Source organism: Dermacentor andersoni, chromosome 10, assembly GCF_023375885.2.
Source record: "Dermacentor andersoni chromosome 10, qqDerAnde1_hic_scaffold, whole genome shotgun sequence".
Taxonomy (NCBI): Eukaryota; Metazoa; Arthropoda; class Arachnida; order Ixodida; family Ixodidae; genus Dermacentor; species Dermacentor andersoni.
This window is the reverse complement of record NC_092823.1, coordinates 44,418,698-44,433,131: the sequence shown is the minus strand read 5'-3', so window position 1 is coordinate 44,433,131 and position 14,434 is coordinate 44,418,698. Positions and strand designations below refer to the sequence as shown.

At 46.7% G+C, this 14,434-nt stretch overlaps 1 protein-coding gene across 1 annotated transcript in view; it reads right to left on the bottom strand.

Moving 5' to 3' along the window:
• The window catches only part of LOC126546333 (chymotrypsinogen A-like), a 128,948-nt gene extending 116,884 nt beyond the window's left edge, over positions 1-12,064 (bottom strand). The window contains exon 1 of the mRNA XM_055062227.1: positions 12,026-12,064. Within this exon, the coding sequence (XP_054918202.1) occupies positions 12,026-12,058 (33 nt within the window). The 5' untranslated portion in view covers positions 12,059-12,064. The remainder of the gene's footprint in view (positions 1-12,025) is intronic.
• Positions 12,065-14,434: the final 2,370 nt, after the last annotated feature.

Below are 14,434 nucleotides of genomic sequence, written 5' to 3'. Positions count from 1 at the left end.
GCCAGGTGCCGTGGTGGTTCGCACTTGGTTGAGGGCATGTAGAACCTCCGCTTCTGTGATGGGACTGCGAAGCTCCTCATTAGGTTTACCAGCATAGTCGGGCATGTGTATTTGCATAGGAGGCGGCATATGTTTGGAGCCCAGGTTGCAGAACATGGTCGGCAGGTCGCCAGGTCGGCTGCAAGTTCATGGAGCAGTTTATTCATCTGGTGGTTATTGTGCGTCCTAGACGTGGTGGGGTCGAGCAGGTGCTGGAGCAATTGCCAGGTCTTTTTAGTGCTGAGATTACCATGCGCTCCTTCGCAAACCTGAGTCCATTGCTGTGCCGCCAATTTGATAGCGTATTCTTGGATCTGAGAGTATAATTTGGCGATTCTGATTCGGAGTTTGTGATTGTACCATGCTGTTAGCCATTTCCCAAGTAAAGCTTACTTCGCTTCCCACATGTGTAGGAGCCTGGAATCAATTGTGGCCGAGGGTGTGTCTAGCAGAAGATTGGTGGTATGGGCCTCTACGTCTGCCTGCAAGGCGTTCGCCCATTGCTCAATGTAGGTAATGCTTTCTTCGTTAGTGTTGCTGGGAGATTTTCTTAATTCCGTCCAATTGGTAAGCCTTAGTGGTTTCGTGGCTAGCGGTCTGTGCTTAAAATCTACACGAAGATCGAAGATGTAATGGTCGCTTCCTAAGTTGTTTTGGAGGTTTTGCCACGTCGCCTGAGTGATGCGGTGAGTTAGGGTGAGGTCGGGGGATGTATCCCTACTGACGCTGTGTCCTAGCCGGGTAGGAAGTGTAAAGTCATTGTAGATGGTGAAACCTTGATTTTGTATGTACTGCCATAGAGCTCTTCCCTTAGGAGTGGATGCGGATTGGCCCCACATTCGATGGGGGGCATTGAAGTCGCCCGTTAGGACTAGCGGCTGTTTATTGGCGTTAGCTTTGGCCTGAGCAAACATGTGCTTAAAGCAGTGTTGTCGAGCATTGGGAGGGCTATAAACAAATCAACACGCATAGGGTGGGTTGTTTGTGGATTTGAGGTAGAATTTTGATGAAATCGTGGGGGATTTCAGTACTGCTGAATGTGTCCCATTTAACAGAAAGATGTCGTCTTGCAAATATGGCAGTGTTGGGCTTGTCTATGTGAGGGTCTTGAAACGTGTTGTATGCAGGTAGCGTGACTTTCCCGTGCGTTTCCTGCAAGGCTATAATGTCAGGGAGCTCGTTAAGACTCTGTAGAAATAGTGCTAGACATGCGCGCTCGTTGTGGAACCCCCCGCAGTTCCACTGCCAGATAACTAGACTATGGGCTGGCTTTATCATTATTGTCGTTTTGAATGATGGGAACTTGTGACGTCGCGGAGGGTCTTCCCCAGCTGTCGATTAGCTCTTGGAACCGGCAAAACTGTACAGATGCCTCACAAATAAGTGCATCAAGCTTGCTCTGTAGCCGATTTTCAAGGGCAACAAGTTTGTTTTTCAGGATGTCCATGCGGTCAGTGAGGACAAAGATGGCGTTTTCGACGGTGTTCTTGGTGTCTCTTATTTCGGCATTCTTCCTTTTTGCGGGGGGTGGGGGGAGGAGGGGGCTGCGTGTGTGATGAAGGCAGCGTTGGAGTTGCGGCTTCCATCGTAGCAGTGCATACAAGAGTGTTAATTTGTTCTGTCGGAGGATCGGAGGACGTGTGATTGTGGGTGCAAGCGTTCGTGGCAGTGGTTTGGAAGTAGCAGCAGGAGTGTCAGTGATTTCGACGGGGAGAAGGGGGGGGGGAGGGCGGAGCATTGCTTTGAGCGTCTTGATTTTGTTTTTAAGCATTTCGTTCTGGTTTAGCAAGTATTGGATGAGAGAGCTATCAGCATCTTGTGAGGAGCTGCTATTGTGGGAGAATCCTGCCCAGCTCACATTTGTATGGTTGATGGGCGGTCTCTCCTCGCTGCGGGGAGTTAGCGGAGGCCAAGCTTGCTTTGATGATGGGAGCTGCGCCACTGTTGCAGTGTTCTGGCGGCCAAAGCTGCTTTGCGGCTTCTCTTGTCCAGTGCGTTGATTGGGGGCCTGTACAGTGTTCCTGGCGGAAGTGTCAATTTAGACTCTGGGGGTGCCAGGGGCGATGTCCGAGGTTTAAATGAAGTTTGCACTCTCAGGAACCAGTCTCGTGTGTTCCGTTGCAGATGATGCAAGTGGGAGTACAGCTGTGGTGCTGAGGAGGAACTGGCGTGCCCCATTTTGGGCAGAGACATATGGTCACATTTGGTTCGGCAACGGCTCTGACTGCTGCAGTTTTCGTTTGGTACTTTCTTCTAACGTGCATGTCATATTTTGGTGAAATTTTTTCCAAAAGTGCGCCCTATGATCGAGTAAATCCATGTTATTTTTAGCACTAAATATATACGTTTCTGAAATATTCACTACGATTATTGCTTCGTTGAGGCTTCTCGAGGGGACTTTTGGCCAAGTAAATTCGTGAGTGTCTTAGGCATTGCCTTGTGGCACATTTACAGTGGAAACACTACGTTGTCTAAACATGGCGGTTAGATTCTGAAACTAACATCTCCATGAAAGTCGACAAAGCAACCGCCTCCACGTTTTTCGTTTACTTTTCTTTTTGTAAAAAAAACACTTTTCCTTGCTTAAACAGAGATTATGATGTCACATTTTGTGATGGGCTGGCATCAGTGGCGTAGCTAGGTCGTCTGGCACCCGGGGCCCATAGGTCTTCTGTCAGCCCCCCCCCCCCCCCCCCCCCCCCCGCGGTTGTAGTCGAGGAAGGGGAGGATATCGACAATTTCCGGGTTTCAGCACCAGTACAGCCGCTTTGGATACCGCGCACGTCCTCCGGGTCCCCCTCTCATTCGCTTTATTTCCCAGAGATCGCGAATGCAGCAGGTATTGGCGGCGAGGAGTTACGGAGTCGCCATCTATCGGAAGCGCCTCGCTGGCGTAGTATGAGGGATCACGTGGCGCGCTCCTCATAGGTTTTGCTTTCAGCGTTCATTGAAAACACCATGCGGGAGCTCTCCGGGACATTTCTGTAAGTACTTTCGAAACGAGAGAAGGTTTTTACTGTCTAAATAATAATCTTGGGCAAACTGAAAGCACAGAATTGTTTACAGACGCTATCTCTTTACCGAATACGTACAGTGAATTAACGCCACTGCGCGCGGTCGCCACGATGGAGTCTCCCTAACCGGCTTCTTGCGTGAAAGGTAGGTAAACGCTGAGAGCAAACTATGTGAAATATGTTCTTATAGTGTTTGTATAACTAAATGGAGCGTAATAGAACGAAGCCTCAATGCAGCAATCGCACAGATTCGCAGCGACTGACTGCGCGTCTGCATGCATGTCCGCGCACTGTTTCGCTTTCGCCGCGTGCGCGTTTTCGCACCGTGCCATGAGCTTCAGGCCGCAGAATATGAGCATCTGACAGTACACAAGCAACCATTGTTGCGTGGGCGCTATCAGAGCTGTTCCAAAATAATTTCGTTGTAGAGACTTCGACGCCTGCGGGGACTGTGATGTGCCGCCGCGACGATTCAATGTTTTTTTTTTTATTCTTGGACGTTTCAATATTATTTCTCGAGTTACGTCGCACTATATGTTTATCGGTGTTCTCGGCGTGCAATTTCCCGCTGCTTCTTTTTTTTTAATCCAGTGCATTATTTCATAATACAAACGTGATCATATCCCATGCTTTTTTAATGTGCTTCTTACCGCTCCCTTTCCACTCTAGTGAACTTGCCAGTATCTATAGCATCGACAAGTTCATAGACCAAACCGTCATGACATTAGTCAGGCAGCGGACTCGGGCAAGCGTCTCAATACACGTTTTTCGAACATCACAGACCCGGCGCCGTAGCAGAAATTTTCCTCGCGTCTGTGGTTGCTGCATACCCGAGTTGTAGCCGATGACTGTTTTCCGGTTTTATGTTTCGCGAGCCAAGCTTACACAGCTTCTTGTCCTGCGACTACGTATGAATAAGGCTGACACCGGGCTCCGTTGTGTACAGTCGAGCGCGATTTGAAGGTTATCGCGCGAGCGTCGACCGGGAACGCGAACAGCGCCATGGCCCAGAATTCTGTGCCAAGGCGAGGGAGGTATCAGGCCTGTTTCCCTCACTCTTTTTGCTGTTCCTTCAGCAGCCGTCACGCCCTGCTGGACTATCAGTTTCTTTTTCTTTTTATTTTTTTGGTTCTGCGAACAGGCAGTGATCGTAGTGCGCACGACGTATTCTTCGGTATTATCTGAAATTGGACGTTACGAAGCTGTATCTAGCCTATGTAACGTCATTGCTGCTGAGCCAGGAAGAATGGGTGACCAAGAACATTAGCTTAAGCCCGCGAAGATACGAGGTAACCAAGTCCACACTTTATCGCAACAAATGGAAAGCTTAGAATAGAGAGAAAGGGCGGTAAGTTTGTCGCGGGGTGATGGTTGTTGTATGTAACAGCGAACGAGGGAGAGAAGAGTGCGAAATCACGATTTTTCCTGTCCCGAAACCGGCCGCCAGGTGCCTGGAGTGCTGGGCAGGTTGACGCTCGCGCGATAACCTTCAAATCGCGCTCGACTGTACGTCCGGCACTGCGGCACCGAGCAGTAACCTACCATGTTACGCGCCTTCAAAGGCAGCCACTACCTATTTTAGTGCTTTCAATCGTTGTAAAGGAGACACTCCAAGCGGGAAAATCTCGGCCCTGAATGAGGACCGCAGCATACGAGGGAACTTAAACTCTCATTTCCAGCTCGCTTTGGCGCTCCCGAAGCAGCCGACGCGGCCGCTATGTCCACGTGATCCCTCATAGCACGTCACGCCGACGGTGGCGCCAGCTTTTCCACTGGTGGAGCTCGAGGCCAATACACGCTGTTTTTTCTGCGCCGAATAACACCGGGTGCTGCACTGATAACTTGTGATAAGCGCATGTTCACACCTTCTGTCAGACTGTAAGGCTTGGCAACCAATACAAATGCGGCATCGTGGCAAATACGCCTCACGTCACAATTAAAAAAAATTTATAAAGTTTTAATTACTAATTTCAGCGGCAACATTGCATTTGCAAAATTGAAGGCCGTCATTCATATCTTGCCCAACAACAACTTCACGAAAATCGTCTTAGGTACTATGGCCGCAGTATTTTGGATGTGGGCAGCCCTAAACGAAAACGAAAATTAAATTGTGTCTCAGTGACGCTAATCTCCCCACCATATTAGAAAAATGGCAAACGCCACCTGCCTCCTGGCTGCGCGGGCACCAACGCTATGACAATTACGAGTTCTCTTCATTCTGATCAATAAAGCCTTGTTTTTATTTGCTGCTATACGGACAAACGTGATTATCCGAGCTGCGGTACCACCAAAGGATTGGGAACCGAATAGAGCACGCTTCGCGTCGATTCTTGGCGTCACCATAAAAAAAAATAAAGAAGACCGCGATGAAGCCCGCGCCAGCGAAACCTGTTGGTCTGCACTCGCAATGGAGAGGGTTGAGGGATCAACGTCACTGGTCCACTATTTCACATTTCTTTCGCTACTGCCATACTGGGCGCCACCCTCAGTGCCAAAGCACCCAAAACGATTTTGTTTAAAAAGTTTTTGTTCAGTTAATATGACTTTGAGTCCTGAATTCTTGGAATTGAAGTGCTTCCTCTATAAGTCCTTATTAAGAGATTATTAAGGATATGGTTATTACTTATCTGCCATATTTTTCACGCTACGGAGTTCCTATTAATCACAAAGACACATAACTTCATAGATTATCGGAAAATATCCTTACAAAATTCGCGTTTTTTTTTTACATTCTGTGCAGCTCACACAGACACTGTGCTTGTGACATGAAGTCACACAACAACAACAGTTTTCTGAAACTTTCGAGGGTAAGGAGGAAAGCGTGAAACGTAACGGCAGGTTTCGCAGCGGCTTCTCGGAGCGAGCGGGAGAGGGGAAGTAAAAGCGAGCTGAACATCCCGGCGCCCGCGACTATATACAGCCTGTCGAGTCATACTCCGCAAACTCTTCGGCCGCACCGAGTTTGAAGACGATTCAGACAATCCCATTCGCGACTTTTGACGGCCGCACTTATGCAACGTCGCTCTCAACGAATGCTTCGCCGTAAACGCGAGCGCCGGGCGCGCTGGTTGAACGCCCTCTTTCTACTGTCTTTGTTCGTCTTCGCTGCGCATTCTGAACGGGAGAGACCCAAGAGCCTCAACGCTTTACAACGCCTCACTGTATGTTTAGCGACTGCTGCTCCCAGCACGAACGCACGGCACGAGCGCACCCCACGTGAAACATTCCGCTAAGGCGAATGGTTTAGTGACCATGTTGCGGATTAAATTTTTTATCCCGCACATTTGTGCGATTATTTCGTGGTGTGTTGATAGAGCTGCAGCGGACAATTCCGCGGCGCAACGCATCGGGTACATGAGCTCGGGCTGCTGGATACTGGAGCATTCTTTGCCATTTGCGTCCAGTCAAGCCGGCGGAAAGAGGGATGTCTTCAGGCGTATGACACCCACCCCCCCGCTGGCCCCTTGCACCCGGGGCCCACGGCCCCCCGGCCTCCCCTGTTGCTATGCCACTGGCTGGCAGGTTCAGCCTGCATCCTCGATGTTTACGTCGTATATCGCAGCACTCGCAACGCATTCGACGGGAGTGTAACGCCTTCCGTAACGACGGTCTAGATCAAATTCACGAACTGTCTAGATCAGAACAGTCAGATCACAGAACAGAACATCAAACCAGAACAGTCTAGATCACATTCACGTCAGTTTTCTTGAAATCCGATGGCAAGAACTTCACTAAGTCACTTCCGTACACGAATGCGTGCGCGTATCCTTCATATCCGGTGCGAATATTTAACGTGATTGCTTCGGAGATATTTATGAAGACGGATTGCAAGCAAAGTGCCATTTAATGCACAAGGGGTATAAGGAGGGTATTATGCGACACTTAATACCGAGATTTTCCATCTTTTCTTCTTTCTTTACTGTATTTTGATTCATGGTACGTGTAAAGCCATGGTAGGTCAGGTGAAAGGTGCGAATGGATACATAAATAACGCCCGGCTAGTCAGGCGGTTGCTCGGCGCGTTGTAAGGGGTTCAAATAACGATATGAGTTGGTTATACGGAGATTTTTGTGAATTTCACAATTTCAATACCGCTACGTGGCTACGAAGGGGAAATAAATGGCATCCACAAGACTGGAGGACGAAGGTCGCAGGTCACTGAGCAACCTGTGTTGGTTTCCTTTGTCGCTTCGTGCTACAATCAGGTGGATGACAATTTTCTCCCCTTTCATGAGCTTTTCTATTGCGTGACTCTGCGGAACTGATGCGTCATGGTCAGTGCCCTAGTGCTTCGAGGTTTCAATTAATTTACCATCTCCCTGCGGTCTGCTAGCCTCCCGGATAGCTCAGATGGTAGAGCGACCACGGGGGAGGCGTTGGTCCCGGGTTCGAACCTCATACGAAGGCGAAATTTTATTCAGCTGTGAAAATTTCTTTTTCAGAAATATGTGGAGGTTTCATTTGTATATAGCTTCGCGCTACAATCGGATGGAGAACAATTTTTTTTCCTTTCGTGAACTTTCATCCACCTTGAGGCATACCGCAGAACTAATTTGCCAGCTACATTGCCACCATTCAGTATTACACTGTTTTCTTCAGTATTTGTCATTTGCATTAAAAGCAGACACGACGAGCACCATCGTTCCCAGCTTATATTGCTATTTCTTTTTTTTCTTTTTGCCTCAAAGCATGTTTACCTGCCCTAACCTTCCGTGTATGTGCGTACGCTGGGTACAAATCTCACGAATAGGAACAATAATAAAGAGCAGAAGATTCACTTACTATCCATGGCATGTTCTCCTTGGAGATTGGCTTGCCGTTGTATATCCTTCCCTTTGACCCCAATTCGCCACAACCTGCAATAGTCATATAACGTATCTGAAGACTAAGTATAGTAGTCATGAACCGTTATTTTAGTGGTGGCGAACGCTAGAGGTCACGCGAGACATGCTATATGACGCACTAGTTAGTGAAAATTGCCAAATTAACTTTTGACTATTAGATAAGGTGAAATGCAAGAACGCACGTGTACTTCGTTTTGTTTACTTAGACTTCGGCATACGCTAAACAAACCCAGGTTGACAAAATTATTTCGGAGCCCTCCAAAACGCCGTCTCATACCTCCAAAGCTGTTTGGCAACGTTAAACCATACGAATGAATGAATCCAGTGCAGGTCTGCACTTTATCCAGGACAGGCCAGTCGCAAAATACAGCAGCCAGCACCCGCAAAGGGGTGGGAAGAGGCAAAAAACTGCGCCTAAAACATAACAACAAATATTTATCTTCTATTGAGCGCCTCAAATACCGCATCGAAGAGGTATTACACGAGGGGTTGGTTTGAGTCAAACACAGTCTTCAATTACGCGCTTGAAGTGAGCGGGATTAGTGCGTGTACACGCCGTCAGGTGAGAGGTCATTCTAGCCCATCGACATACGCACGAAAAAATAACTAAGGTTGACTGAAGTGCGGTCGTGAAGCGGATAAAATTACTTTCAAATTGCTTGCGCGGAATGATGTGCGCTAAGCAGCACGAATGATAGAGTTGCCGAGCGGGGAGTTATAGAACCTATGAAACAGACAAAGCCGCCGAGTTCTGCGTCTAGGTTCTAAGTTCTTCATTCTAATGTGAAAGCACTGACAATGGCAAACGTTCCATTCAATTGCTTTGTCTTTGATGAATTTTTTCATATCGAGAGATGGATCATCTGAAGAAAGATCATCAAGTGGCTCTTCGACCAATGTTCCCACGTTACGAACAATGAAATGCTCTGCTTGCCTAAGATGTCTTGCGCACTTTTAAGCTTCAGTATGGCGCTGAATTATATTGTCTCACATCCTAAATTGCCAAAGGCCGGGATCCTAAGTGACTCCTGCGGGGCTCTGAGCCGCTTGCCCAGCGTCAACTACCTCTTTTTACGTTAACTTTTCAAGGCCGCCCATCGACTCTCATCTGACGGAACAACGCTGATGTTTCAGTGAGCACTGCCGTACATTGGTATCTCAGGAAACGAGGCAGCAGATGCTCTGGAGGCTTCTCCCATAACATCTCGTGAAAGTTGGACGACGCTCGGCTGCCTTATATGCCGCCACTTACAGCGCTCGCATCCAGATGAACGTGGCGCCAAGGGATCCTACTCTGCACCACTAGCTGTCCGTGCTTTCAACCCATCGCAACGGGTCCCTACTGCGAAAGGTACGCATTGGGTGCATTGATGTAGCACACGGCCTTCACCGTCAAGAACGTGCCCGGAGTCCTTCGTGCCCGACCTGTGGACACTGCAGTGAAACGCTTGAGCACCTGCTGTTAAAAGGCCCAGCGTTCAACAGTTGTTGGTGCGCGCTGCGGAGCATCTTACAACTTAATATTCCTCGAACTGCACTCAATGATTTATTGTTTGCGTAAGGTCCTGCTTTAACTCGTTGTGAGATCACAATGTTCTACTAGAATTTATGTCAACCACTGAACTGTACTCTAGTTTAGGTGCTGGTGCTGTGCGTGGGATCTGTTGTGATGTAACATTCTCGTTTTCTCGAGCGATAACTTTATTTGGCTCTTCCCTCTCCACCCTTTGTGGTTTGTCAGTTGCTGGCCATTTATAGCTAACTTGGGACACTATTTGCCATTAGTTGTCATTAGAAATGAATTAAATAAATACATAAAGGATTCCCGAATATTGATTTCGAACGATGCCTCCTCGTCGGCAACGATAACAAATTCACGGCACGTCTCTCATAATACTCTTGCGCTGTGGCACGTTTGTGCCTGGTCAGGCACGCCGTGTCTTGCGACTGAACCCGTTTTAACGCTGATTAAAGGTACCGCTATCTGTGCAAGGTACACCATGGTGGCCGAGGGTTGCGGTCACCGCTGACTGCAGGGCGTCTCTTCTCGTAATGCGCAACATGTTATATATTGCGTGCAAAGACGCAAACCAAGGTATATTCTGCCAGTATTTTCTTTACCTCCTTCTTAAGTGGGTGGGAATTGTGACCTTTACAAGCAACAATTGCTAGTTCGTTTCTCTTTATATTTATGTGACGTTTATATGAGTTCCCGTAGTCTAATAATTCTCGACTGAGCATGACACAAAGAACAGGTGAAATGAAAAGGCTATGTAGGTGGTATTTGAAAGGATGACGTCTCGCTCGCGGACTCGTAAGCCTGGTTCTATTGGCTCTGAAGTTGCAGAAAATTTACTGAGTGTTATTTTCATTTTAAGAAATCCCAAGTCATCATCATTATTTTCATCGTCTCGCTGTAGCGGATGCAGAAATATCTGCTTGATCATATTTCTCGTTATACAAAATCGTCTATTACGATCACGCTGTGAAATCACTATTGAACAATAAAGGTCTCACTCACCGGCTTGGTTCAAATGAGTGTCCATTTTCTGCGGATAGAAAAATAGCGGTCCCAGTGGATAGCAGTATTCTACATTAGCTTCAACGCGGAACCTATGCTCTACTAAATAAAGAAACATGAACCCCGACCTTAAACCTGGGCATATACTTTTGGCTCACAGGATTGTCTAAAGCACCAGACCTCTTACAGGAACGGGCGATTATATTCAATGACTTCTCAATAAAGCGAAGCTTATTTTTTTATTTTTTTTTTTGCCTAGTTTAAAGTGTTGGGCGCGACTGCCTGGCTGCTGGGTATTGCATCGGTCGCTAACCTCGGTAGATATATTCGTGGACATACATACAAAGGTTCTTTGTGTGCAGAACGAAAGTACCAGCGAACTGGCCTAAATAGTCCTTTTATGCTGAGCAAGTATATGCGCAATTAATCGCTTTGCTAAAGCATCGCTTGTCATCACTTCTAGCGGGTGCGTTTTATCTGCATAATTCTTGTCTGGTGGTTAATAAATGGGCTTAATCCAATGCTTATCAACTAATGACCTTGGGTACAATTTTGTTTACTTTAAGAATATCCAACGCTTTACCTCATAGAATGATTATGTTTATTCACCACAAAGGTCACAACTATATCGCCGTTTAATTTTCATATTTATGGATTGCATCCTTCACAAACTATGTCGAAATGCAAGCGCCAAGTCAGGCGGATGGACTGTCTGAGACGGATACATACGCAGCGACGTCAGAATAACGAAAACGATGCATGCTAGTTGTTGAGGGTAGAGTAGTCATGATAAGAGTATGCACAGTAAAGGGCGACATGTATCAAGCATCATATGGGAATTCGGCACTTCCTGTGTCCCAGTGGAACATAACCCGGCCATCTTGAATGGTTGGCTAAAAAAGTGGCCATCCACCAGTGGCGCATACCAATGGCTCAATCAGAGAAAATAAAGTAAATCTAAGAATCCGGATGTTAAGTATAATTCAGAATTCTATTAACAGAGCGGTGTGCTTTAGGTATATATGTCAGGCGACATTATATGACGCGGTTTTACGTTTTAGTCTGCGATCGGCCATATTTTCAGGCTGCACTATGTTAAGTATCAGACCTCAATTTTGCAGGGATATCTTGATACCAGGAAATAAAACTGGTATGACAATTCCAAGAATTTTATTCCCACTAAAAACCGCCCGACAACGCCAGAGTGCAGATAAAATATAGTCCAAGCTTCCAAGTAGTGGTCCCAAGCATCGCTCGGTCACTGGCTAAAAAACAGCGATGAAGTTCTAATTAGATTGTGTAATCAAAGTCACCTGACCTCGCATATAGCAGAAGAGTGAGCATCGCTGATGCGCGACCACTTACTCAACAGAGGGTGACATGCTCTCATAAGCTGTTCTAACTAGGGGCAGCGAAGCTGAGCTTCGAGGGTATCCACGCACCTTGTTTAAGCCTGGTAAACATCCTTTCAGCAGGATGGTTAGCGGCGCGAGATGGTATTCTACACTTGAGATGAGCAGCGCTGGGTTCGTCTTCCTTCTGCTTTTGTATCTATTCTAATTTTCGCACTGCTCGCCTCAGGAATCCTTTTAGTACAGCGAACTTGCCTGGGACTGTGAATTAGCCTGCATTCCTGACATGTGCTTTGCGCAGCTCTCAGATGAAGCGAAGAATCGCAAAGCCGCACGAGTGCGTCAGCACTAGGCAGCAAACAACGTCAGGCATCAGCGTCCCGCGACCACATCGAAAGCATCCCGTTCTCATTGTTCAAAAAAAAAAAAAGGAGAAGGCGTCCAACCTGCACATTTTTCTTAGCCTATTGACTTCTTTCTGACAGCAAAAACTGCAAAGCATGCCGTTTTCCTTGTGTTCTTTATATATATGCTGTTCATACACATTTGCAAGAAGTGCTCCATTTCGGCACCCCGTTCATACCATCTCCGGTTATGACACTTCAACCATAGAAGCATTTTTGAGGAAAATCTAGTGCTTCAATAGTTGCCAGCATTTTCTATTTATTCCAAATAAATCTATCAGACACCACATTTCGCTAAGAAATTTATTTTCAACGTTGTCACAAAATTAAGACTACAAACCCCTCTTATAGCGCACTGTACGGTGACACGTTGTAACATCCTGTTCTCAGTGACTGTGAACAGGGCCGATTATCCGGTTACGAGTCGCGCGGTTTGCCGTTTATGACTCTGGCATGTTCCCATCAGCTAGAGTCGTGAGAGGTTCTTCTCTGCAATTGCTATGCAAAGTGTCAATACCTTTCAAATGAAGAACTATATTCACGCATTCGCAGCATAAACCACTCAGTATCCTTTCAGATAAAACCACTAAGTATCCACTCAGATAAAACAGTCTGCAAGTAAATGTCACATTCCTAGATGCTAGTTCTTACAGTTAAGCAACAAATCATTCGATTTTAGCACCCACCCCCCCCCTTAACGTCAAAGAGTTTCTTATCGTGCGCGTTCTGACACAGGGGGAAATTACCATTGTTCTTTGAGGTCACTTCGGTTAAGCCAGCTTTTCCCTCTTCTCATTGTTTATTATAGTTTTAAATTCGTCGATAAGTGCTTCACATTCAAAGTAAATTTTCACTGTGCATATTCAGCTTTTCTGGACTCGAGAGGTTAGTTCGCGTGAATGCCACCGCATTGCGTACTGACCTTAAACATTTCAAACTTCCCGCGGTCCCGCGTGATGAGGTCAACAAAAGGAAAATAAAATAAAAGCTATCCATGCCCGTTGAACTTTGCCGCAATGCTTGTCCCGCCAGCGTTATCAGTGTTCTTGATAAAGCGTAGCCGCTCGTCGCCTGGAAATGACTTATCATCCTAAGCGCGTTTAGTCACGACAAGCGATGATGGATTCTGGGCTTGTGACACGGTTATTTTTTTTTCGTTCTTTTCTTTTTTTCTCTTTTTTTATTGCTACGGAGTAAACAAGCTAGGCTAACCGTCAGAAGCACTCCGTGGTAGCCTTTGTTCAGTCGGCACACATTGTCAACGTCCAAACATCACACAGCGCCTACAAAAGACGCCGTCGTTGACGGCTTTTGATTGTCACCTATCGATTTCGTTAAGGTGCCCCCAATTATTTCGCTAGCGACTTTGCTATCCGCACTAACGGGCTACCGCCACAGCTGCAAATCGATATGTGCTTAAGTATTAAGACATATACATGGATATGTTGTTTCTGCACCTTGACGCAAAAGTCACGACACAAGAATTGAGAAAACTGTCTCTGTGTCGTCGTCTGTAAGGATGCAATGGCCGAAACTCCTCGCAATATTACGTAACGTTTACTGGCCACCAGGCCAGGTACACCCTTGGGTATGACATATACAGTACTTGCCGTGAGTTTCCAAGGTAGTCTCCGGTAACGGTTATACACGTCCGTGAAGGAAGGCCGCTATCTAAAATTATTGTGCAGTAATATATGCGGGATTTTATGCTCTCCATATTGTCTACCATGTTGCCGTTCCGCCTTTATAATATAGCCGCAATGTAGACTAGCATTTATCGAACGCCATAAAGGCTACCGACATACTCAAAGACCTCACGCACAGCTCCTGAAAATTACTTGTATTAAGAGTTGTGCGACTGTCAAGGACATCCTTAACGAATGTTACATAAAACATTATGGGATTTTACGCGCCAAAACTACGATCACATTATGAGGCACGCCCATAGTGGGGAATTCGGGAATAATTTAGACCACATGGGGTTCTCTAACATGCGCCTAACCCTAAGTACATGGGTGTTTTCGCATTTCACACCCATCGAAATACGGCTGCCGTGGCTGGGATTCAATCGCGAGACCTCGTGATGAGCAGCCAAATCCAATAACAACTAAGCAACTACGGAGGGGAAGGAATGTTGGCAGTTCTAGGAAGGTGACAGTCTGCACGTGAGACAATTTGCTCCCATCCTCATCGCAAGAGAATCGGTACCAGCCATCGAAGAATGACACTATAGAATTCACTGTATTTAATGTGGTGGAGT